At 42.6% G+C, this 26,342-nt stretch overlaps 1 protein-coding gene across 1 annotated transcript in view; it reads left to right on the top strand.

Annotated features, from left to right (window-relative positions):
- The window catches only part of sez6b (seizure related 6 homolog b), a 259,161-nt gene that overhangs the window by 183,533 nt on the left and 49,286 nt on the right, over positions 1-26,342 (top strand). Inside the window, exons 5-8 of the mRNA XM_084350932.1 lie at positions 2,581-2,766; positions 10,123-10,291; positions 25,126-25,292; positions 25,852-26,046. Of these exons, the coding sequence (XP_084207058.1) occupies positions 2,581-2,766; positions 10,123-10,291; positions 25,126-25,292; positions 25,852-26,046 (717 nt within the window). The remainder of the gene's footprint in view (positions 1-2,580; positions 2,767-10,122; positions 10,292-25,125; positions 25,293-25,851; positions 26,047-26,342) is intronic.

The raw sequence follows: 26,342 nt of genomic DNA, 5'->3' as shown, positions 1-26,342 counted from the left end.
CACAGCGCTGTCCCCAACAGATAGAATCAATAGCAGCGCTACTGCCAAGCCATCCGAGGGCTAACAATAAAACTAGGACAATTAGAGTGAGATGGATCAGTGTCTTTAGCAGAAATATATTATTAATTTTGGCCGAATGCCAGGAGGCTGAAGGGAGACAAATCAGTGGCAATAAAAAAGCCAGTTAGTTAACTGGTCACCTGAGAGCCAGCCTGAACATGTTCCCCACATATTGGCAGTGAAGTGACAAGGCTTTGTGCGCGTGTGTGTGAGAGTGGGTGTAAATGTTACCTACCGATCCAGCAGTTGGTAGCCACAGAGGAATGCAGGTACTGTAATGTAAATGTCACGGTGGTGTTGCTGTGTATTTTCCACTGGACATTTGCTGTTTTATTTCCCTCTGTTGAAGCAGACAGCTTAATTAGAAACTGCCACATTTACAAACAATAATGTCCTAAATACAGTGTGTGAATTAATACAATGGAGTGGCTTGTGGTGAATATTTGAGCACAGTTGAATAATCTTATCTAGTGAGCAAACTGCCCATAATCTGTAACTGCTCTGCATACTGAATTAGTATGTAACATGCCTCTGGTTTTAACCATAACAGTTTTAGATGCTTCCATTTTAATTGGCTGTTTATGCGAACTGAACTCTTTAACTAATTTACTAATTTAGTATGACTTCCACAGCAATAATTCCATCAGTACAACAATAAAGTCATATTTACCAGTCTGAGTGTGGCACTATTTTCTCAATCAGGTAGGTTCCAGCTGTGAGTCACGGGAACTTTTACATGCATACAACATTTTCTGCCAAACTTAGAACAGTTTTGGTTGTTTCACATTGGAGACAGACACAAGGTCGAACACGTCCCACGTTGTGGCCATGGTTGTCTGCCAGAAAACAGTGGACTGCCCCCTTCAGTTGGGGGATGAGCTCTTGCCCCAAGGGAAGGAGTTTAAGTATCTGTGGGTCTTGGTCATGAGTGATGAGAAAGTGGCGCGTATGATGAACAGGTGGTTTGGTGCAGCATCAGCAGTATTGTGGGTGTTGCACCAGACAGTTGTGGTGAAGAGGGAGCTGAGCAAAAAAAGGCAAAGCTTTCTTGTGGATGTTTTACTAGTCCATCTTTGGAGACCCTGGGGCACACTCAGAACTCACTGGTGAGATTACGTATCTCATCTGGCTTGGGGACGCCTTGGATCCCTCAGGAGGAGCTGGAAAGTGGATGAAGATGGATGGATGGATGGATGGATGGATGGATGAACATTAGACAGATTTGATTTACTTTATTTCCTCCACCAAGAACAGTTTTCCAAGAAACTTGGATGGATGATGGGAACTTTTGGTGCGTATCCAGATAAAGGGGCGGATCCAGAATTTCCCCTCACTTTTTTTAACAATGCCAGATAGGGCATTTTCCAACATTTTGGTTAATTTCTCAGGGAATAATGCATTGATCTATCAGCTGTATTTATATGACTGGTATCTATGAGTGAGACTTCAAGCCAAGAGGAGATTTAAGAGAAATACTGTTTTCATTCACTAATTATTTCAAATAGGTATTGTTTCAGTGACTATTCCATCAGTGAAACACTTCCGGTGCAGATGTTGCCCATTGAGAGGCTAGAGGCGTATCCCTTCCTTTCTAGGTAGGCTTTTAATGTAAAACAAGTGCAGGGAGTGTTGAGTTGGATTTACAGTAGCTCAGCACCCAACGAAAGAATGGCGAAGTAGACCAGTTTAAATTAATTAGTGACCGAAAACAGCATTTGAGTTCAAAGGCGAGAGCAAGAACAACAGAGTGGCTGATGTGATTTGACTCTGTTGAATGAATTATCTCTGTATATGATACTAAATTTACCATTTGAGTCATGAAAGTGGCCTTTTTTTGTTTTCGTCTTTTTCTTTTTTACAGAGCATTTGTAGTGACTGGGCTTGATTTGTCACGTTGTTTTGCTAATGAGAGTCAGCCATTTTTCAATACACATCTCAATCGTTTTGGTTTAGCTCTTGGATTTGCAATGCCAGAAGTCCAGGGGCATAACATCCACTGAAGATGGTGGCTCTCTTTTTGAAAATGCAGCTTTTTGCCACTTCCACTTTCACAGTTTGAAGTTTAGGTGAATGTCTAAAGTGATGCTGGTAGTGTACTCTCACTGCCCAGCTACTGAAATCTTGGTGACTGAATCTGCTAACATTTTTAAACATTTAACAGTTTTTCCCATTTTTGCTGTTAGTGATACTCACACTAAACTTCAGGAGTTATTAAAGCCTGAGTTATGAATAATTTATGAGTTGATGACTCATGCTACAAACAATCCACAAACAATAACAATGTATAGCCTAAACAAGCCAATTCTTGGAACTTTTTGGAGTTCTGTTTGGAATTTGGCAGGAAGCTCTAAATACACTTGGTCCTTTTAACCTCCATCTAAGCCTCAACTCTTGATGAAAAATTTCACTTCTTTTCAGCTCAACTCTCCCTCTTTTTGTGTCTCTTTGTCTATTTCTGTCTTCGTATCTCTCCGTCACACTGACTCTTTCATATCTTTCTCTATCTGTGTCTCTTTGCAGCCTTTGTATTGAGCTGTGTCTTCCCCCGGCGGCCTCTCTACGGTGATGTATCAGTGAGCAGTCTCCACGCTAGAGGAGAGGCTTTCTTTTCCTGTCTCACTGGCTACCAGCTGCAAGGCCCCAGTGTGCTGACCTGCCGCAACGCCAGCACCCCCTACTGGAGTGGCAAGGAACCACACTGCCTTGGTAAAGTCACCACACCTGGAATAAAACTCAAACAAAGCTCATCCTTGATATCTATAGCCTATAGGAAAGACAATTAGTAAACACTTAATGACAATTTTTTACATAATTACAGAGTTGCCACTGTATTCGAGCTAGCCCTGCTACATATAGTCTATTAAATATAAATATTTGTTTTCTGTCGTAATGTAAAGATTAATGACTCAAGAAAATAACATGCATTACAGCTGCACATCCAGAACTCTGATGCAAACTTTTTATATTTCATTTTCAGTCAGTATTATCCACATATTTGTTGCTGAAAAAGGTAGATGGAACAATTCATTTAAGACATTCAAGAAGACTGCATCAGAGTTTTGAGTGTATTTCTCAAAGGATTCAACCATTTGAGATTTTACAAAATGTCAGATTTATGGTGATATATATTCACTTGGAATTTATTTCCTTTCCTTATAAGCCTTTGCATTGGGTTTATTTTAATGCACTATATTTAATGCATTTTAGTGCACTTTGTAATTTTGGGGAAGAATTTGTAATCAGAAGAGAAAGATCTTCACTGCCAGATTTTTTTATGCCTAAACAAACTAAAACTAACAAACTAAACGAACTCAGTTTTCAGGACTTAGTGACATTATTTAGTGCCCCTTTAACATAATACTTAGAATAACTAATATAAACAATAGAATGTAACTTTTATTAATATAGATAAAGAGATATAGATATACGATAAAGTGATAAATACACGATATGGAAATGTATTGATACAACTAAGATATTTATTTAGAATATGAGTGGAAATTTCCATTATCAGAATAACATTCATTATTTCCGCACTTTCTTATCTTATCAGGTATTCAATAAAGTAATACATGTAATGTAATAATTCATATACAGACATAATTAATAAAACATGTTATGCATATGTACAATACATTAAAAATATAAAATTCAGGACTGTAATCTATTATTATTATTATTATTATTATTACATTTATTTTATTATTATTACTTTGTTGTCCTACAGTGCAATACATTATAAACCATAATACAAATATAACTTAAACTATGTGATATAGTAAATACAAAATAACAATTGATAGAAAACATACTGTGGATTACATATAAAATAATAATACACATACAGCTTAAACTACATAATCAATAAAATATTATAATAAATAGAAATGTATCGAGTATGAGCGTTACCTTTACTGTTGGTATTATAACTATTAAAATGAATAATTAGAATTGACATGACATCTAAAAAAATAATACACATACAGCTTAAACTACATAATAAAATCAAGCTAATTATTTATAAGAAGGGATGCATTACTAAGCAGTAAGCCACGATTTTAATTTTTTTATATTAATAGCATTCAACCAGGAACACTCTCATCATAGGTTTAACCATTTATTGCAACAAATACAGTTATGCTTGGCGCTGATGGCTTCGCTCATAAATTGCTCCCTGAATTGACCAAGCAGCATGCTAAGCCAAAACATGGAGCGCAAAGGACTCTACTTGAGACGGTGGAGGCTGGGGTGGCGGCGGCAAGCTTTCCAGCAGCAGCAGTGTGTGGCAGCTTTTGAGTAGGAGCGGTTATGAGTGAGGAGGGAGCCATATTTAAATGGACCGCCTTGTGGTGAGAATAGCTGTGATTGGTGTGAGACTGATTGGTAACGATGATTCGATTGGCAGGCTGTGGGCTGATTACAGCTGGGGCGTATGACTACCGTGTCCTGCATGAACTAATGCTAAGTGGTAACAATGCCAGCAGTTGCAGTAATATTATATATCTTTTCTATATATCATTAAATCTTAGAAATTTCCAAAACATGCAAAATCATAATAGAAGTTAAAAAAGAAAAATGTTCTTAATACTTGCGTTATCATTAGCCTTAGCATAGCTATTATTAGTATAACTTAGTGTAAGCATGTTGTTGTGCCGTTCTCTTCTGTTGTTAACTTGGCCGTTTTGAACCCTGACCTCTGGTTTTGTTCTGATTATGAGTGTTTATTGTGTCTCTCTGCTAGCTTTTCACACAATTTCCATCAACATTTTTTTCCGCATTTTGGGTCAATTTTGGTGGATATGCAGCCAAGAGTTATCTATTGGACCTTCTGGTCCTTTTGTATGACAGATACAGAAAGACTGAGACTCCCACAGGACTGTGAGGATGTTTTTTTTTTTTTTTTTCTTTCTTTGCTCTGATGAGGCTGGCTGATGAATAATAAGTGACCATTTCACTCCTGACCACTCTTATTCACAGCACAGGGAATGTTTCTCTGAAAGCAATTTCAAAAAAGGGAGTTTGTGTGGCAATGCGTCTGTATCTCTGCCATCTTGATTGTGTGTGTGTGTGTGTGTCAGAGCATACAGCAGGTATATTGAGGTGTGATTACTAAAGGCTGGGCAGGATGCCACTGGGTTTACTCTTCCTGCTCTACTTTAATTAAGCTTTGTCTGCATGAGTAACCTTGACCCGATCATCTAGGAAACAAGACACACACACACACACACACACACACACACACACACACACACACACACACACACACACACTTTCCTATAGCTGTAGATGGATTTTCTGATAATAATAAATAATAATAATAATAATAACTGATGTGTTGATAAATCTGACTGCATGATTTTTCTCTCATCTTATTTCTGGATTCCCTGCATGCTCTTGAATTTGTGTTTCGTAAGCCTTATAACATTAAACACAATCAGGGCTCGGTGATGTTAACACTGCAGTGCTTTTGACATCTGATTACTTTCTCATTGTTTTATAATTTTTCAAATAACTAGCAAAAAGCAATTAACTATTCAAAGAGCTCTGCCAGACACACAAGTGTGTGAATCAACAGGAGAAAAGGCAGTCAGATCCTCCTCTATTTGTTTAGTTTTTAAAAAAAAATCAATCAACCAACCAATTCAACAAACAGTCATAGTCTGATATTTAATAATTACTAAACCACAACATTCACAGCAGGCTAAATAAGCTATGTGCTTGTTGCTCAAAACACCTGCCCCTGTCCTCCTCATCTCACCAAATGTTTTAAATTGTTTAAAGATTAAATTAGCAGTAAATGCTGTTTTAACTGTGAAATCAGTTTAAAAACATCACATCAACGCCTGAAAGTTGCTCAGTCACACTGGTTTTAACTCTTCCATCCTTTCTGTGTCACAGGACTTGATATCACTTAAGCAACTAAAATCAATCAAATTATTAAAAAAAATTCTGTATTCTGTGGCAAAAGCTGACATCTAAGCTGCTGTTTCTTCCCATCTGTCCACCTGTCCTCTCTGCACACAGGCAGCAAAAGCATACATGCAAGAGCTTACGTTAACAGGCTTAATTAACAAGGAGCCGTCATCTCCACTTGCTGTCCTTGATCTCTTTAAACAGCAAGGTAATGTTAGCTAACATTGTTCAGATTTAGGTAGCTCAGCTAATGTTACCTTGTGCAAAAAAAACAAACAACTGTGACACCAGCCTTAAATTTCAGAAAGCAAGCCATCATTCCTTTCTTTTTGACAAATATGAGTTTCCATTTCATGTTAGCTGCCTAACGTGAAATCTTCTCCTCCTCTCATCTCCTCCAGCTAACAGTTAGCCCTACAATGAGTCATACTGGCTGTGTCTCAATTCAAGGGCTGCGGCCTTTAAGGACGCGGCCTTTGTGGCCCACGAAGGCCGGGTCCCTCGGAGAGACCTTGAAGGCCTCGTCCACCGTTGTTAAATGGGACGGTCTAGCCGTCAGAGTATTTCCTGGTTGGCCACCAGATGTTCCCGCCCCTTACCCTTACGTCACGATTATGAATGAAGAGATGCATTAAAGTCTATTTTGGTTCAAATCTATCAAGCGTGTACATTTATTTGTGTGTGTACAAAAATTAACGACAAAATCTAAATTGAATTATCAACATTACAAAATAAACATTAACCCATTGATGAATAACAACTATATTTACCATTGCATTACCAGCGTCACGTATTTTAACTGAAAGTTGAAATTTGGAGGTTTTATAGTCCCTTGAAGTTTAACATATCTGGCGTTGGATGTTCAAATGACTAAAAACCGAGTATAAACCCATTACTTAAATTTGAATGTCATGTCTGCGCCACTTGATGTCGCCATTTTCTCTTGCTTCCTCTTCTGTTTCGGGACTGAGCAGCGGTGCGCAAAGGATCTTGGGATATGGGAGGCCGCAAAGGATGGTTGCGGTGCGTCCTCCGAAAAGAGGGAAGTGCAGGCTGCATTTGAAGGAGCCCTCAAATTGGGACAGTCTTCGCGCGGCGTTCTGACGTAATTGGCCTTCAAATGCGCCCTTCGAGGGCTGCAGCCCCTGAATTTGGACACAGCCATTGTCTGAGGTCTGAGTGGCCTTTAGAACAGTAATACTGTGGGTACCACCCACATACGAAACCAGCCAATCAGAAGAAAGGCCCACCAAATTTGACCCTGTGTTTGAAACTACAGTTCAGCCACCACCTCTAGGTCCTATACACTGGGATGCACTCAAAATCAGGTCAAATGGTAAATGAGGACTTTTAAAGAAAAAGAGAGAAAATGTAATTTAGACAATAATTAATGCAGTTACACTCCAAATCATAACGGCTACATTCTACCAGATACGTGTCCGGTCCGGCTCCGCTCCATCCAACAGCAGGGCTGATAGGTTTCACTCTAGTCTATGTGTTTACTTCCACTGGCTCCACTGCGTTGCGTGTCTGCTCCGTCCCAGCTCCAGTCCGGTCCCTGCTGGAGCAGATACACAGGGCTTCTATTTCTGCTGGATGCCGGCACATTCAGCCGAATTCAGCACAGAGCAGACAGGAAGTCACACACCGAAGCAACAACATAACATCCAGTTAATTTTCATAATAAAACACTCCGTGTTGACGCCAGCACAACAATCTCAAAAAAGAGACAAACACAAGCACTTCTTCTAACCCTTCAGTTGGGAACCCTCCTTTTTGTTGTGTTTATAACACATACCTATAACTGCGGTCTGCGTGATTATGTAATTATCGCGGGAACTCCTCGGTCTCGTAACTCCAGCTGTCTGGCAGTGCTGTGCCGTGCCGGACTCAAAACGCAGCCGGTGGGGGTTGCCGGCCAACGGATGATGGAGCAAAACTGTACTGGAGCCGGAACGCATCCATCCAGTGGAATCTTCTGGGTAGCCCTGCTGGGTATTCAGGTGAATTGTCCACCTATACCATATAACCAAACAGGCCACACTGCCAGATGAGCTGAACACATTTTATGGTTGCTTTGATCTCCAACAAATACATAGCTGTCTCCAGAGAGTCCTCTCTGCCTCCAGAGGACCGGCCACTGTCAGTAACCACAGCGGATGTGAGGAAAAATCCTGCGGAGATTGGTGGAAATAAGGCTCCTGGTCCAGATAATATACCTGGCCCTGTACTAAAACATGAGCCAATCAGTTAGCTGATGTTATTACTGACATTTTTAACATCTCACTCTCACAGGAGACCCTCCTACCTCAAGACAGCCATCATTGTCCCTGCACCTAAAAAGTCTGCAGTGTCATCCTGGTGAAGTGCTAGGCTTTCCATATCTACTGCCCTCCACTCAGTCTTCACACACCTGCATGAAGTACAATCAAATGCATGTAGCTGATTGGAAAACTTAACACTCTGGGCTTAAGTAGCACAATCCTCTCACACAGACCTCAGACAGTACAAATTGGCAGTCACACCTCCTCTAAATTAGTGCTCAACATCAAACCCCCCTAGGGCTGTGTGCTCAGCCCCCTCTTGTTCACACTGTACACTCATGACTGCACTTCCAGACATCAAGAGAACTCTACTGTTCATCTGCTGCATCACAAACAATGATGAGAGTTCATATTGGGAGGAAATCAACAGTCTTGCAGAGTGGTGCACAGAGAACAATCTGCTGTTCAACATCAGCAAAACCAAGGAGCTGATTGTTGATTTTAGAGAGGAGGCGACGACACACACCCCTGTCTACATCAGTGGAGGTGGAGAGCAGGTGAACAGGTTTAGGTTCCTCAGAATTACCATCACTGACAATCTATCTTGGTCATCACACATCATCACCCTGGTAAAAAAAAATAGCACAGAAGAGGCTCTACTTCCTCAGGGAACTTAAGACGGCTAAATTCTGGAGACAAACTCTGGTCAACTTTTATAGAGGAGCAACAGAAAGCATGTTGACTGGAAACTGGCATGGTTCAAGCACGGCCCAGGACAGGAAGGTTCTGCAGCGGGAGATAAAAAACAACGCTGAACATCATAGCACCCGTCTACATGACATCAGTGATATCAGTGAAGTGAGATGTCTGCACAGCCCAGAGCATGGTGAAATGATAGTCATGAGATTTGTGTGCACTAATGCAGGGATTTAGCTTCTTGCTTGGATTGTTGGACCTGCGTAGTTGTGTTTGGTGGAGGGGGTGGTGTTGCCCTCAGGACGGGTGCTGGATGGGGGTGTTCTGGCTTGCGGTCTCAGACTTTTTGACCCCAGTGTACTGTAAATTATTTTAAATTAAATTAAAGCGTTTTTATTAAGTTTTAATGACAGTGTATTGTCCCTCTATTCTATTGATGATTGTGTTTTATCTGTGTTTTACTCAAGATAGCCCTCAGTTCCTACTGTAAGTTCTTGTTTCATATTGCTTGTTCTGTGTGTATGTACGTATGCATTGTTTTCATTGTTCTCGTTGTGTGAATCTCTTTGTGTTACTTTGATGTATGCTATACAAACAAAGTTTGATTGACTGACTGATTGATTGATTGATTGATTGATTGATTGAACGACAACACCCACCCCAGCCACAGTCTGTTCACCCTGCTGCCATCTTGAAAAAGATACAGAAGTATCCACTACCATACCAGCAGACAACAGAGCAGCTTCATTCCTCAGGCTTTGAGACTCCTCAATTAATCCTGCACACTCTAATTTATAAAATAGATTGTTTTGTCTTTTGTTTTTTAAGCCCTAGTGTTGTTAAAATGACAAATAAATATGCCTTGCCTTTTTCAGCGACCAAGCTTTATTTATTTGTACTGGCCCCCAGCTAATATGTTCTTTGTAACTTGATTTGGTGAGATAAAATGTTTCAACAAAATCTCACAGGGATTTAATTTAGAAGTCCTGCAATCATGAAAAATAGCAGCATGACTTTACTTTACTTCCTGTTCCTCTATACCGATACTCACAGGAGGTTAACGTATGGTCAGTAAGTTTATAAGGGATGTGATTCTCTCTGCACAAGTTAGTGAATTTGTTTGACTTTCAGTGTATTTTCAATGTGAAAAATTAAGGTCAGTCTTGCATTTCATCTTCTCCTCTCTCAGCTGCATGTGGTGGTTTGATGAGAAACGTCACAGTCGGCCGGATCGTCTCCCCTGGTTTTCCCAGCAACTACAGCAACAACCTGACCTGCCACTGGCTGCTGGAGGCCCCGGAGGGCCAGAGACTACATATCCATTTTGAGAAGGTGGCGCTGGCTGAGGATGATGATCGGTAAGCAGGACTTACGTTTATGTTGTGTTCTTTCTTTTTGTGTGATTCTTCTTCTTCCTCCTTATAGTGTGATTACGCGCTGGAAGTAGTGACCCAGATTTCTATGAACACAGTCAACTTTAAAGGAAAAGTTCAGTGTTTTGCAGAATGTTTTCAGTGAAGGGTTTTATTGTGCTCACTCTTTCCTCTGCTATTTGTGGGTTTGTGCATCATTACTCTTGGTTACCTATACACCTATAGATTCCAAGTTTTTATTTTTCGTCTTTATAAGACACATGTGGATCTATATTTACTAGTTGATGCTGTTTCAGGCTGTCCTGCAACTTTACCAAGATTGCACAATGGTGCTTGCTCTAAACAGATGTTTTCCAAGCAGTGTGTCAGAGTAATGTCTAATCTGGCTCTGGTGCATGTCTCTAGTATGCAGTGCAGTACAAATCATCTTCTGTACATATAACAATACCTAATGATGCACACTGTTATGGCCTCATCCACCAGCTGCACCTCCACATCCTTGAGGGTTTTCAGTTCAATTTCTTGCCCAATGTCCAGTCTTACTATACCACTCTGTACGAGTCTGTCCTTGGCCTCTGCCCCTTCCCATGTCCTTGGTCGTAGTTTGTTGGCAGGCTTGTCCTGTATTGGACAAAGCCCTTGTTTTCTCACAGTACAGTAATTCAACTCTTTAATACCCAGCATTTAATGAGAAGAATTGAAGATGGAGTAACCCTAGGCTCCCCGGGGCTGTACACTTATCTGATCTGCCGAAGATCTCTTTTAGGATCCTATATTGGATCTGATCTCTGCTCTATTACAACACCCAGTGTTTTAGGAGAGAGACTGAAGATGGGGTGCACTGATCCGATCTGCAGCAGACCTCCTCTAAGGTCTTTCAGGAAACACTGAATGGGAGTTGTCTCCATGCAGGGCTTGTCTGGCACCAAATGCTATGCCGGAGTTGTGAGCAAATACTCATTCCAGTTTCTGTATATACTGGTCAACGGTTTCATCCGGGTAGTATGAGCCCAGTGTAGAAAACTCTTTGAACGATGCCGGCCAGACCGGCTAGTGGTCTCTGGGGAGTAGGGATGGGCTGGTACGATACTCCGGTTCCTGGGGCCTCACTTCTAAATGTTGTGTTTGCACAGAAGAAGACACATAACACTTTCTTATCAAAATTTGAGATTTAGAAAAAAACAACCTGAGGGGAGAATGAGTGGTGCTCCGCAGAAACTCTAACCCATGCTAGGGTTGGGCAGTAAAACTGGGGTCTGGTGACTGATTTGGCAGGGTCCTCTGTTACATCTGTAAACTAGGAAAATGAGAACAGAGGGCATTAGAGAGTGGTTCAGGCTTTTGGACTTTTCATTTATATTATTTCCTTTTGCATATGGTTTAGGATGATATCGTCTACTTACTCACCCAAAGGTGAAAAGGTCTCCACCCACATCTCATCTCATGTTTCTTTCCCTTATCACCTCTCTTTAGTAATCCTTGTCTTAACATTTCTAATTACCTGCCTCTATAGGAATCCAATTATATACTGTATAGATATAAAAAACAAATACTTAACCATTTCTTTACCATACTGTTCATAGGACATTATCTTCACGCACCCTTCAGAGTGGACCTCCATACTCATACAGTTGCCGATTGTCTCAGATCCAAGACTCCTCCTACTCCTGTGGAAAACTCTCTTCTACTATACTTGGTTTACATGACTTAAAAATGTTTCATCTACATTTAAGTTTATGTTTCAGTCCCCTATAAGATTTTTCAACCAGAGACATTACCCTGGCATGTCTGTAACGCATATGGGCTAGGCGGTAGACTACGGCTACAATAGCGACAACAGAAGCCTGTTCTTTAAAGGAGCCTGGATTGTGAATGAATGGATGAGACCGTTGTGCAGTTTGAGTGTCTGTATTCAGAGCGCTCCGGTCAAATGTTTGCGACGCCGACAGTAACATGCCACAGTCACAGTGGAGAAGGAGAGAGGAAGTGAAACTCTGTGACCCGCGATTAAAGGAAGTTCGGGGTCACGGGGCGTGGACCCGCAAAATACATAAATAAATAAATAAATAAAATGGATAACTAAATGCGGGTTACAGGTTCCCCCCCTAAACTCATGTACGGCCTCGTACATGCAGGTGGCTGGCAGCGTACAGGGTGTTCACAGGGAGCAGTGGTCAAAGGGGTCTCCTCAAGTTGTAATGCAGAGGTAAACATAGCGCTTAGTCCTTGGAACAGGGACTGAATACTGTGCAGAACCGGGTGCCCACGCTTTGAATACTGCAGGCGAGTAGGAGGCTGGCGTATTCTAGTGGGGCGTTGGACTGGCGGTTCAGATTCTGGGCTGGAGGGTTCAGGTTCTGGCTGAGAGGAGGCATTTTCCTCTGGTGAATCCGAGTCAACAGCAGGATCTGAGTCAGTTTCAACTGGGGGTTCTGCATCCTCATCCAGCTCAATCGATTCTAGTTCAGGTTCAAGATCAGCAACGGGTTCTGGTCCAGACTCCATTTCCCTTTCCACTCCAACAGGTTCTTCTTCAGTAAGGCTCTGTGGACGCTGGCCAGGTGGAACCACAGGAACTGGTACAACTGCAGGTGCTGGAACAGGTAAGTCAATGACTGTCGTGAATCGGGTAGGACTGGAGCCAGAGTTATCAGGTAAGTCAGGTAAGAAAAATTCTTGCAGATCAGAATCTTCAGGATCTGGAAGGTCTGTGCTTTCTGGAGTCACTGGAGACGATGACGTCACTGATGTTTGTTTTGTTTTGTCTGAGTCACTGGCTGGTGACAAGTAGCCACAAGGCAGCAGCAGATCACGGTGGAGGGTTCTGATGGGACGGTCTTTGGTTTCTGGCTTGACTGTGTACACCGGAAGAGTGCCGGCTTTCTTCTGGACGATATACACATCTGGCTCCCATCGGTCTGCGATCTTGTGCTTGCCTCGTAGTCTGACGTTTCTGACCAAAACTCTGTCCCCAACAGAGAGATCTGAGGCAGTGACTTGCTTGTCGAATCTGAGCTTGTTTCGTCCCATGACCTTTGCTGAGTTCTCAGTCGCAATCTTGTAACTTTCCTCAAGATGTGACTTTAGCTTTTCCACATACTGTGAGTGAGATGTAGACGTTTTCTCAGACACAGGCAGTCCAAAAGCAAGGTCAACAGGAAGGCGGGGTTGTCGACCAAACATCAGTTCATATGGTGAGTAACCGGTGACGTCATTTCGAGTACAGTTGTGAGCGTGTACCAGTGGCTTGATGAAATCTTTCCAGTGAGTTTTGTCTTGTTCTTGTAGAGTGCCCAACATGTTCAGAAGTGTTCGGTTGAATCGTTCGACAGGGTTGCCACGTGGATGGTAAGGTGTGGTCCTGATTTTGTGGATTCCAGCCATTTGACACAGTTCTTTGATGCTGTGCGATTCGAAATCAGGCCCTTGATCGCTGTGGAGTCGTTCTGGAATTCCATAGTGGACCAGGTAGTTGTCCCATAGGGCTTTTGCCACTGTCTTGGCTCTTTGATTCGGGGTTGGCACTGCTACAGCGTACTTTGTGAAGTGATCCGTTATGACAAGAACATCTTTGGTGTTACTCTGATCCGGTTCTATTGACAAGAAGTCCATGCAGACGAGTTCGAATGGTCTTGACGTTTTGATGTTGACAAGGGGTGCAGCTTTTTCAGGTTGTGCTTTTCTTCGGATGCATCTCTCACATGTCTTGATTTTATGGCAGACAGCAGCTGACATTCGTGGCCAGAAGAAACGTGATCTGACAAGATCCAGTGTTCTCTCTGTGCCCATATGGCCCATTTGATCATGAAGCTGGAAAAGGACCTCAGGCCGACACTCCTCTGGAAGGACGAGTTGGTAAGTAGGCTCACCTCCTATGTTCCTCCTCCTCACGAGAACATTTTTATGGAGCTCCAAACGTGTAAGCTCTCGCAGGAGTAATGGCAAATCGGGGAGCTGTTCCCTCAGAGATGGTGGCGGAGTTTCTCCTCTCTCCAGTTGAGCAATGATATGCTGGATGACTGGATCAGCTTGTTGCTTGGCGGCAATCTCAGCATCAGAAAGGGATGGCACAACAGGCGAAGAGAACTGCAGATCGTTCAAAAAACTGTCTGGCAGGCTGTCAGTGTTGATGGAGAGCGTTTGCACGAGAGCAGCGACTTGATCACAGTCAGGTGAGCTGTACACCAGTTGTCTGTCACATACTGCTTGGACTGAGTGCTGGTCAATAGATACACAGGTTGGGTCTTCAAGATGTTGTTCTCTCTCGTTCCTTCTGAGACATGGCGTCCTCCATTTGTTCAGCATGAGGTCGCCGAGTGAGTCCGTCGGCATCAGTGATTAACTTCCCAGCTCGGTAGATGATCTTAAAAGTAAAGGTTGAAAGAGCGGAAAGCCACCTGTAGCTTGTAGCATCTAATTTTGCAGAAGTGAGCAAATACGTCAATGGATTGCTATCTGTGACCACAGTGAAATTAGATCCGTACAAATAGTCATTAAACTTCTCTGTTACTGCCCATTTGAGCGCCAAAAACTCAAGTTTATGGGCGGAGTATCGACTTTCACTGCGTGACAGGCCTCTGCTGGCATATGTAACCACTCTGTTTCGTCCATCATGTTCTTGGTACAAGACTGCGCCAAGACCAGTAGAGCTAGCATCGGTGTGCAAGACGTAGGGTTTTCTTGGGTCTGCAAAGGCAAGGACTGGGGCTGTAGTGAGCTTCTGGATGATCTCTTCAAAGGCTTGCTGGCAAGCAGAAGTCCATCGAGCAGCGAAAGGTTCTTTTGGGTTCATGTAATGTTGAGATTTTCCCCCGTTCTTCGACCTTTTCTGGCTGGGTGGATATCCAGAAGTTAACTCATTGAGGGGTCTGGCAATTGAGGAGCATCCCTGCACAAACCGCCGGTAATATCCTGAGAACCCAAGGAACGACCTCAGCTCTCTGAGATTTTGAGGGACTGGCCAAGTTGTTAATGTGGCAATCTTGTCTGGATCAGTCTCCACTCCGTCACTTGAAACCACATGCCCAAGGTAGCGAACAGACGTTTGAAAGAAGACACATTTCTCAACTGATAGCTTCAATCCAAACTCCTTCAGCCGTTGTTCATGTTCTTCCAGAGTTGGTGCAAACACTAACAGGTCGTCGATGAACACGAGTGCTTCTTTCAAGTTCATGTCTCCCATGCACCGCTCCATGAGCCGTTGAAAGGTGCTGGGAGCATTAGTTACCCCTTGAGGCATGCGGTTGAATTCGTAGAATCCATGAGGACATACGAATGCAGTTTTGCTCTTGTCGCTTTCCTCCATCTCTATCTGGTAGTACCCAGATTTCAAGTCCAACGTAGAGAACCATGTGGAGCCAGAGAGTGCTGAAAAGGTGTCTTCTAGCTTTGGCAAAGCATAAGCATCCTTGATGGTCTGTGCGTTCAACCTCCTGTAATCGATACAGAGCCTCACTGTGCCATTTTTCTTCCGCACTACAACTATGGGGGAAGCGAAAGGCGAGTTGGATTCCCGTATAACACCAGATTGCAATAGTTCTTGAATGTGCTGGCGAACAGCATCCACATCTTGAGGGTGTATTGGTCTTGGTCATTGCTTGAAAGCAGTTGGATCGGACAGTTTGATCTCATGCTTGACTTTATCCGTGCGACCAAAATCAAGATCGTGCATAGCAAATACCTCTGGAATACTGTCGAGCATGGCAGTTACACGTTGCTTCCATTCAGTTGAGAGTGGCGAATCTCCAAAGTTGTAGTTCAACTTGGTCTGGTTTGGCTCTGTAGAGGTGGAAGGTTGAGGCACTCTTTGCTCTTCATGGAGGATGGTCTGGATGGCACTTAACTCTGCGATGGCTGCTCTTGCAGGAATTACAACGTCATGGTCAGACTCGTTGGTAATCACCACTGGCAGAGGGCCAGGTTGGACAGGAGGTAAGTCCACCAGAGCGGATTTTACCATTAAACCACCAGGCAGGGAGAAGGATGTTGGATGTTGGATGACCACTTCTTTCTCACCTTGCAGAAGTGGACAGATGGCAAGAGCATCCAGCACAACAGGCTCCCGAGCAGGAATAATCTGTGGGATAGTGGACTGCATCTTGATAATGCTGTGGTGGTCGTCGGTGGTTAACTTGCGTCTTATCTCTAGAATCTTGTGCACCGCTCTGTATCCAAAAGGCACAGGATGGAACTCAGACTGCGACTGACAGTGCTGGTCGTAGACAACATCCAGAGTGCCAATTAAAACGGAGGGCTGTGAAGATCGCAGGTCAGGAACAACCAAGGCAAGGGTGTCAATGTCCATTTCTTCTCCTATGAACTCTGGCGGAAAAGTCAAACTGAGTTTCACATATCCGATGTATGGCACGCTCTGTCCATTCGCGCCCTCTACTTCCAGAAGATCATCTAATGGCTTTATTTCATGGTCTGACAGGTAGGTGTTGTAAAAAGAATGTGAAATTGTTGTGACTTGGGAACCCGTGTCAAAAAGGCAGTGGAAGTTGGTTCCTTTAATTTTTACTTCACCGGTGCTTCTTGTACCCACTAATCCCTTTGGCAATGGGGGTCGTGGTGATGGGTGCTTGGTGTGGGGACACTCATACATTGCAGCTCCCACTTGTCCCTTGGCAGAAGCTGCTTCTAGTTTGATGACTTTCTGTTTTCCCAGGTTTGCTGCTTGTGTCTTAGCTGGCGGCGTTTCTCTTCAACCAGGCTAGGGTTCGGCTGACTGGAACAGTTGGGAGAGATGTGACCATCTTGTCCGCACTTGAAACAAAACCAGGGCTTTGGCTTGTTGGTTGCTTGGCCAGGTTTTGGTTTTTGTTTATTCTGCTGATGTTCCAGTTTAGCAGAGGTGGAGTTCTTTGACAGCAGGGCGGACATCTGGCTCTGAAGTTTTAACATTTGCTTCCTCAGGTCTTCAATAGCACTTCCATCTGAGGAATGGCCACATGCACATGCACTGGTGCTGTGAGTTTGAAGGTTAGCACGGTGCTTGACTGTTGGAATATGCTTCTTCATTAACGTTTCTTTCGCCAACTGCCTGTCTTCTTCTGTTCTTAGCATGAATAACAGTTCTGAGAATAGTGGTGGTTGGTCTTTCTTCTGTTCCAATTGCAGTTTATTTATGACCGTGTTGTCCCAACAACCTCTGCAAAATTGCTTAAGCAGGTATTTGTTCGTGTCAGCTGCTGGAACCCCACCACGCTTCACCACTGTGCTGAGAGTAAGCTGGAGCCTCTGCAGATATGCAGATGGTTGTTCCCCATGGTCTTGAAGAGTATTAAGAAATTTGGCAAATAACTCTTCCCCGTCTTCAACAGTGGCGTAAGCAGAATCAAGAACATGCAGAAAAGTAACAGGCAATGCATTAGGTCCCAAAGTCTTCACCAGGGGCCTCATGTATCAATGTTGCGTACGCACAAAAAAGTGGCGTACGTCATTTTCCACGCCAACGTTCAGATGTATCAAAAGTGAAATGACCGTGGAAATGTGCGGTGCCCCACGCCAGCTTCATGGCTGGCGTACGCACGTTTCTACAGCTATTGTTCCTTTGGCGACACTTTGAGGTGATGCTGGGAAACTGTTAATTATGTGAAAACAATTTGTCCTCAGAGTAATGTGCACATCAGAGACACATTAACGGACAATTAAAACACACACGTGTTTGCAATCATATGGATCATAAATCATAAATCATAAAAACATGCGCAAAGTGATGAAAAAATGGCATTAACAATGGCAGCCTTGGCCTTGTTAGAAGACATCGCAAATGTTAATATCGGACGTGAGAGGGTGTTTAGAGAACGGGAAGATCTGTTGGCAAATGACGACAACTGGCTCATGGGTCGTTTTAGGTCGCCGAGGCCAGTGTTACTGGAGCTGTGCGCAGAGCTTCGGCCGGTCCTAGAACGACACACAGCAGGAGCCAGGGGTTGTCCCTGCCCACACAGGTGCTGACCACTCTGGGGTTCCTGCAACAGGAGCCTTCCAGAGGGAGCTGGCCGACCGGTCAGGAGTGTGCCAGTCCACTCTGAGCCGAGCCATGCCAGCTGTGTGGGACGGGATCATAAGAATGTCATCCTGGTACATCAAAGTCCCACACAATACTGTTGAACAGGCCAACATTGAAGCGCAATTTGCAGCAAGAGCCGGTTTCCCTAATGTAATCGGAGCTATTGACTGCACACATAAAAGCGCCATCACAGGATGAATTTGTTTTCGTCAACAGGAAACATTTTCATTCAATTAATGTTCAAATAATATGTGATGCGCAAATGCAGCTCACCAACATCGTGGCAAGGTGGCCTGGTTCAACGCATGACTCGTTCATTCTTACCAATAGCATGGTTGGTAACAGGCTGGAGGCTGGCACGGTGCGCGATGGCTGGCTTCTCGGAGAGTGAATAATGTATCCGTTTAATTGCGCCCCGAATGTAAACCAGCACAATGCCCATTTGGGCACGTGCATTCAAATATGTGCATTTGTTTTTCCCCGGTGAAAATAGAGCGGTAGAGCTATCTGAGAAGCCCTTTATTGTCTCCTTGTGTTCAGGATTTGTGTCATTGAACGCGTGCGTAAAGTTGGAGATGTCACACTGCAGTAGCCACGGCCACGTCATTAATATAAGTGTGATCCGTCTCGTCAATCCTTGTAATGAAGTTGTTTTGTCCTTCTGTTTGTTTCCCACTAACGTTGGCACTTATATATATTATTCCTTTTGAAAAAAGTAATAGTGATTCAATCAAGTGGTGCATGAACGAAGGAAACTAAATCTATTTCACATGTTATTGGGCAGAAATCCTCCGCTTCACCTCCACCTCCACGTCGGACCATTTTTAATTTTTAATTTTAGTGAGTGTGCGCTGCTCCGACCCCACAGCGTTCACTGCCTCACACACACGCTCCCACTCAAATCAAATCAAATCAAATCAAATTTTATTTGTATAGCCCAAATTCACAAATCACAGTTTGCCTCAGAGGGCTTTACAATCTGTACAGAGACGACACACACGACTCACATTTCTTTTTTTTTTTTTTTTTTTTTTTTGTGTTTGTTCCTGGCGAGAGGCTACCAAATGATACAGATCTTCGCGTCTCGACTTTATTTAATAGCGTTTCGAGCTCAGACTCGGTGAAGTTGCGCTGATCTGATGGTGCAGAGAGGGGAATCCCCGGTGCAGGCCCTATTTAAATTTATTTGCATATTTAAATGAGGGCGTGGACAGGGAGGAGTTTAGCACTTCTACATGTGCGCTCAATTCCACGTTGATTGGGATGGACAAAGGGAAAGTGCTTGGATCGATGCGTACGCACACTTTGATACATCTGATTTTTTTTGTGCGTACGACAGTTTCTGGATTCTAGCGTACGCCATGTTTCAGTAGGAAATCCACGCAAGTCTTAGTACATGAGGCCCCAGGTCAGCAGCTGGGGGAAGTAAACTTTCCAGAATGCGTCTTGTGATATGTAATGGTGCAAGGCTTGGATCTGCATTCAAAAGTTCAATTTGAGACCTCCAGGAATCATAATCTGCTTTGTGTTGGGGTTTTGGAAGCTTCCCTGAGAAGGTGCGTAGTCGGAGTGAAGACAGTGGTTGAGTATTTACATCATCTCTGCGCACAATATGCTCAACTACAACTCTTTGTACCTCAGGGGGGTTCAAGTCATTTCCAGCGAGCGAAATTCTCGGTCCCAGATTTACAGGTGGATTTGGCTGGGGTTGAGGTTCTTGCTGGTCAGTGGAGGAATGACCCACTTGCTGTGAGGGAAGTACCTCAACAGTGTCTTCCTCCTCATACTCGTCTCCAGTAGCCGCTATTCCCAAATGTGCACTTATTTGGTCAAAGACTCCCTTCAAGACGTTGTCGAAGGGTTGGCCGCTCTGCTGGGAAAGACGTCTCAGCACTTGGAGGTAGTCAGGGGATGGGGTAGTCCCCACTGTGACTGTGGCAGCGCGCTCACTTGAAAGTAATGAAACAACAAATTCAACGTCTGCAGCTACACAAGATGTGTAAGTATATGGCAAATGCGGTTTTAGCTGTGCCAAGGCAGCAGCGTTAATAAATTTGACGGCCAGGTTTTTGTAAAATGGACTTTCACGTTCTGTAACAGTAAACGATGTTTTAAGTTCACCATAGCTACGTAAATGATCAATAATCTCATTCTCTGCTTGAGTGTTTGTTACACCAGTAATGATAACAGAATGAGCAACATTGATACCAAGTTTCTCAAAGGGATCCATATTTCAACTCACCTTTTTCCTTAAATGAAACACATTGGTACGTACATACAGACACAAAAACATTCACAATAACAGGCTCCGGCTAGCTCGCCACAGATGTAACGCATATGGGCTAGGCGGTAGACTACGGCTACAATAGCGACAACAGAAGCCTGTTCTTTAAAGGAGCCTGGATTGTGAATGAATGGATGAGACCGTTGTGCAGTTTGAGTGTCTGTATTCAGAGCGCTCCGGTCAAATGTTTGCGACGCCGACAGTAACATGCCACAGTCACAGTGGAGAAGGAGAGAGGAAGTGAAACTCTGTGACCCGGGATTAAAGGAAGTTCGGGGTCACGGGGCGTGGACCCGCAAAATACATAAATAAATAAATAAATAAAATGGATAACTAAATGCGGGTTACATGTCCATTATAGGACTTTTTTTCTGTTTTGCGCACACAGCAACATTCACAGTCACACTTCAGTTGTTGTTTCACTGGTTTCTTCACAATCCCTAATCATTGTGGTCCCTAGGACACACTTCAACCGTTACCTCTTGATCCCATGATCGTTCCCGATTTGTCAGCCCTGCATGACCAATTACACGTATGTTTTGCATTTTAGGCCTATTCTCAAGAGCTGTTTTTCTCACCCATTTCAAGTGGATCCCATATTACTCTCCATTCTGCATGGTCAGCTGTGGTGCCCCAGACTTCCTCGGTGACTGCTCAAACTCTGTAGAAAAGTGGGAATAAGTTAGGGATCCCGGACAGGCCAACTATAGGGAAGAAGAAGATTGTTTGCTAGTAAACATAAAATGCAGGATTAAAAGTATTTAAAATACTAGCATTGAAAATGTTCAAGGCAGGAAATGCATTATAGTATATACACAGTGTATTTTAGTGAGCACTGACTGTAGACATACATTTATTAGCTTTAATTTACATAGTTTTATAACAGTTTTCAAATATAATTTTATTAATTATTATTACTAATATTATCCTATTTTTAAAACACAGAAATATCAATTTATTCCATTATTTTTATAAAATAAGACTAAAATGAAAATAATTATATTAAAATTTGATGAAAATAGTTTGATGCAACTCAGTTAAAATTGTAATAGTCATTTATAGTTTTTTAAACCTTTCCATACTCTGGGAGCCTAGCTGTCTTTTTCTGGAATGCCCAGAACACACACAGTAACAAACATGTATGCCTGGGAACTGACGAGAACAGCCAGAGTCTTACCTGTTGGCCTCTGAGCTGCACTGCCAGTTCAGTTGGGGTTTAGATGATCTTGGCAAGTGCTGCACTCAGACTTATTGCTCCTACCACTGCCTCATAATTATATTATTATTATATTATATTATATTATATTATATTATATTATATTATATTATATTTCCTTCTTTTTCTAAATGAAAACAGTCTAAATTTATGACATTTGATACTGTCAGAACATATGAGCTAGTTACAGGTCAGTGCTACTACTGTCTCATGGTTCATGTTCTGTTAATCATGATGTGTTAACTTTGTCTTGTGCACGTTACTTCAGTTATGTTCAATTATTTGGCCTCTCGTGCTTAAGAACATTATTTCTGAGGACTCCACAGGATAACAACTGGCTGTCAGTGCTGCTCATTGCGGTGACAGTAGAGTGTCATTTTAGCAATATGGGGCTCTCATTACAGAGCACTGAATGGAAGCGCCACAGGGGGAAAATTAGCTGAATAATCAATTTTTCATACCAGCCAATAGCTGCTTCGGCTGCTCTTACACTTGCCCTATAAATATAGACCTCAGATGTGAAGAGACATCTGGACAGCTCTGAGGAAAAGGAAGTAATCACATGGAGAACATAGAGTATTGGCACAAGTGTGATAGGTGGTTGTGTAATGAGCGGAGGTCGACTGGCTTTTCAAAGACGAGATTCTCTTGCTAAAAGCCATCTGCTTTTTTGTCATTTCATACGTCCCATTTCAATGTCTTTGGAATATATTTTCTAAGCTAGATCAAATGAACATTATGACGTCTTTGATGGATTACTTTAATTACTTTTTTTTCAAACCACAACAAATTCGGCTCAATGAAAACTTTGAACAACTCTCAAGGTTAATGGTTTGACCCTTTTCATCAGCTGGGAGTAAGTTGGCAGGAGAAGCTAGAACCCCTGACCGCTGTTGACATGCTGGTGGAAAAACAGTTTTGAGGTCTGTTTGAATAAAATCACCAGCTTCAATAAAAATATCAGATAGCGGGTTCTGTCCATCAGGAAATTCCATACATTTCTCCATAAAATTAGCCATTTTAATCTAAATCAGTAGTGCCTTGAAGTAGTAAGCTAATATTTGTAGAGGGCTGTGACCACTGAATGTTTGAAGTAGTGGACAGAGCCACCGTAATGTCACCCAGATGTTTGGCTGGCTGAGGAGCTAGAAAGAAACTCAAAGTGGATGGTGCTGGCCGTCGCCGTCATGGCGTGCCTGACTCCACCTGGCTCCCGGCTAATGAATGAAGGGATAAATTAGGTGTGGAGACCAAAACTGTTTTTGCACCAGGCTGAAACCATGTTTATTTCTGCTGTAAAGTTGGCCACTTGGCTGTGAACCTTGAGTACCTGTGCGTGTGCCCATGCATGAGCAACCATGCCGAAGCACACCTCTTCCAACTGTGCCAGGACCAAGAAAGTGTACTGTGTTTGAGCACGGTACGGAGTGCCCACACTAGTTAAACAAACTGGATTTTGGGGCTCAAACGTGCTTGGGGACGTTACGGATAAACTTACTGCTTAAATAGACCTCCCAACTGCAGATGACACGAGAAGACATGAAGCATTAGCTTGGTAACATGAGTAGAAATCTGGTGCACTACTTCTATAGGGTGATTGTAACTGGGATATTTAAAGGATAAGCCTTTTTTTATTTCAATATGGATCTTATTTCCATAGTTTTGGCAAACATCTCTATTAGCAATAATAACACTGTGGAAACACAATCAGGCAGGTCATAAACAAACCTCCAGGTTTGTCAGCTGTGTGAAGAGAAACAGGTAAATTATTAATCAAACCAAGTTATTAACATCCATCATAGTTCACACACCAACTTCATGCTAAAACTTTGATCTACAGTGCTGCAGGTGTGTAGCTTCCTGTTCGATGAGAGATTATTACCAATTTTAGATTCTACCTCAAAATAAGAGATTGAGATTATGTGGTTAAACAGTTGTCTGATTATCTGAAGACCATTTTGTAAATGGTTTGTTATCTATGGATCTGTGCAACACTATCAGGTTAATATTCAGTGCATGATATCCTGTTCATTCATAAGATGTGTGGAGCATAAGACATGTGGGGAGCTCTATTAACTCATTAGAAAGAAATAAAGACGAAGAAACAAAACAATTAAGACAGGAGAGATTTAGTACGAAAGGTGTAAAGTTTGTGCCTGTGACGTCAGAGACCTGCCCCCCTTTGACAGAGATCAAGGTTCAAGGTGATTTATTCGTCATTATACAACACAGGGTTGCATTACAAAATGAAAGCTTGTAAACTCCTTCATGCTACACAAATGTAGAACATATATACAGTTATTTATATACATAAATACATAAACACCTGATTTTTTAAATTTGCATTAGGGTCAATGTAAACAGCAGCAATCAATTGGTGATAATATGTTCCACATCTTCACATTAAAAGTTTGACATGAGGTAAACACTGTCCATCCACTTTGACTGTGTGTGAGAACCAAGCATCAATGTAACACACACACACACACACAGAGTACACCTCTCCTTGTCTCGCTGTAGTCCTGCACCCTCTCTGCACTCGGAACACGGCCCGTCTGTTGTGTAAAACAGCTTGATCCACGGCATTAAGATGGAGATAGGTCTGTAAATATGTGGGCTCAACAGTCTCTGATTTCAAAATCACGGCTTTGCAAGCCTGATTTCATTTATCTATTTCACAGAAAAGGCTCTACTTCCTAAGTAAACTCAAGAAGGCTGAATTCCAGAGCCAAATTCAACTTTCAGTGATATCAGTGAAGTGAGATGTCTGCACAGAGCCCAAAGGATACTAAAAGACAACACCTAGCCCAGCCACAGTCTGTTCACCCTGCTGCCATCTGGAAAAAGATACAGAAGTATCTGCTGTTATAATACCAGACTACAGAGCAGCTTCTTTCTTCAGGCTGTGAGACTCAATTCATCATCAACACTCCACTGTATGAAATAGGTTTTTTGTTTCTCTAATGTGGGCACAACTCTGTGACGGAAAATACCTGCGGCTGCTGCTGCTGCTGCTGCTAGGAACAATGTTTTTAAGAACAGAGTTTGCTGAAAATTCCACAACAATGAGTTATAAAAGCTCAGTGAAGTTGCAAAGTTGGTGATAATTCTCTGTCATAATTCTCTGTGGGTCCCATCACTATGAGTAGCTTCGTTCACATTACACATGCTACTTTGATCTATTGGTAATACAAAAGTATGTATGTTTCATGCAGCTTGAATGTAAAATACACAGTTTTCAGGTAGCCCAGGTTTCATCACCAGGAAGATTCCTGCTAAATGTATCTCTGTTGCCTTTCTTCTAGGCTGCTGATCAAGAATGGTAACAGCATAGATGCAGCTACCCTGTATGATTCATATGAGGTGGAGTATCTGCCCAATGAAGGTCTACTCAGCACATCCAGGCATCTCTTCATTGAGCTGACCACAGATGCTACAGGCACATCCACTGGCATTGCTGCCAGGTACCAAGGTAACCATAAGAGCTATTATTGAGGTACAGCAAATTATAATGTGGTGTTTGTCATGATAAGGTCATGTAGGCTCTTGCTTATTGTCACAGAAAGAACTGCATCAAACTTTGTCAGAAAGCATTAATTATAAACACACAAAGGGATGTCATATAAAAAGATCTAAGCTCAGTAACTGCCCAAAGCCAAGAACAGCTTTGCTTCAGTGATCAACTTTCGCCTGCTGTGGATTCTCAGTGCATAATGGATTAAACAATACAATGAACAAAAACCTTTCACTGATTAAGTGTTTAAGCCAAGTGTAGAGTGAAAGACTGCAGGTGTTTTTGGCATTTGTTTTATTCTGCATGCCGCGAGTGAATCAGAAAAAAAACACACTGATTATCTATGTGTTTTTACACCAAGCTCACCAACATGTAAAAGGGAGTACGGGCACTTGTTTTTTTCCCCTTCAAGCAGTAGTCATAGCCATATAGTTTGTGAAGATGCAAACTTGTCTCACTTGCTTTGAGTACAAGTCCATATATCAAGTCCAACACTGAAAATGTCTTTGTACTACAGCCTTTGCAGCGGGCCACTGCTACCAACCTTTTGTGAAGTACGGTAACCTGACCAGTAGCGACAACACTTGGGCAGTGGGAGCTGTAGTGGAGTTTGCCTGTGACCCTGGCTACACTCTGGAACAGGGATCTGTAACCATTGAATGCATGGACCCCGACAATCCCCAGTGGAACGAGACTGAGCCTGCCTGCAGAGGTCTGTATGTCTGTCAAAGAAAAGAAGTGACCCATCTACATTTCATTATATCCAGTTTAAATCATTCTTTGTACATTTATTTTAGGTATTTAGCTAACTTGAGGGTCAAGTGTAGTGAATGACATTTGCTATAATTGTAAATTAAACAGAAGGAATTGCAGTTCGGTTTTGTATAGGCCCATTTCCTATGAGTTACTTCAGGTTGAATTGCTGTCAGGTGAGTTTGGGCTTGGATTTTATTGGAAAGGTTCGATCCTCCTCAGGATACAGGTAGACAAGTCAAAATTCCCAGTTTT

This window comes from Pagrus pagrus (assembly GCF_965226575.1).
Source record: "Pagrus pagrus genome assembly, chromosome: 4".
NCBI classification, from domain to species: Eukaryota; Metazoa; Chordata; class Actinopteri; order Spariformes; family Sparidae; genus Pagrus; species Pagrus pagrus.
Note: the sequence above shows the minus strand (reverse complement) of the source record. Positions and strands in the feature narration are given on the sequence as shown.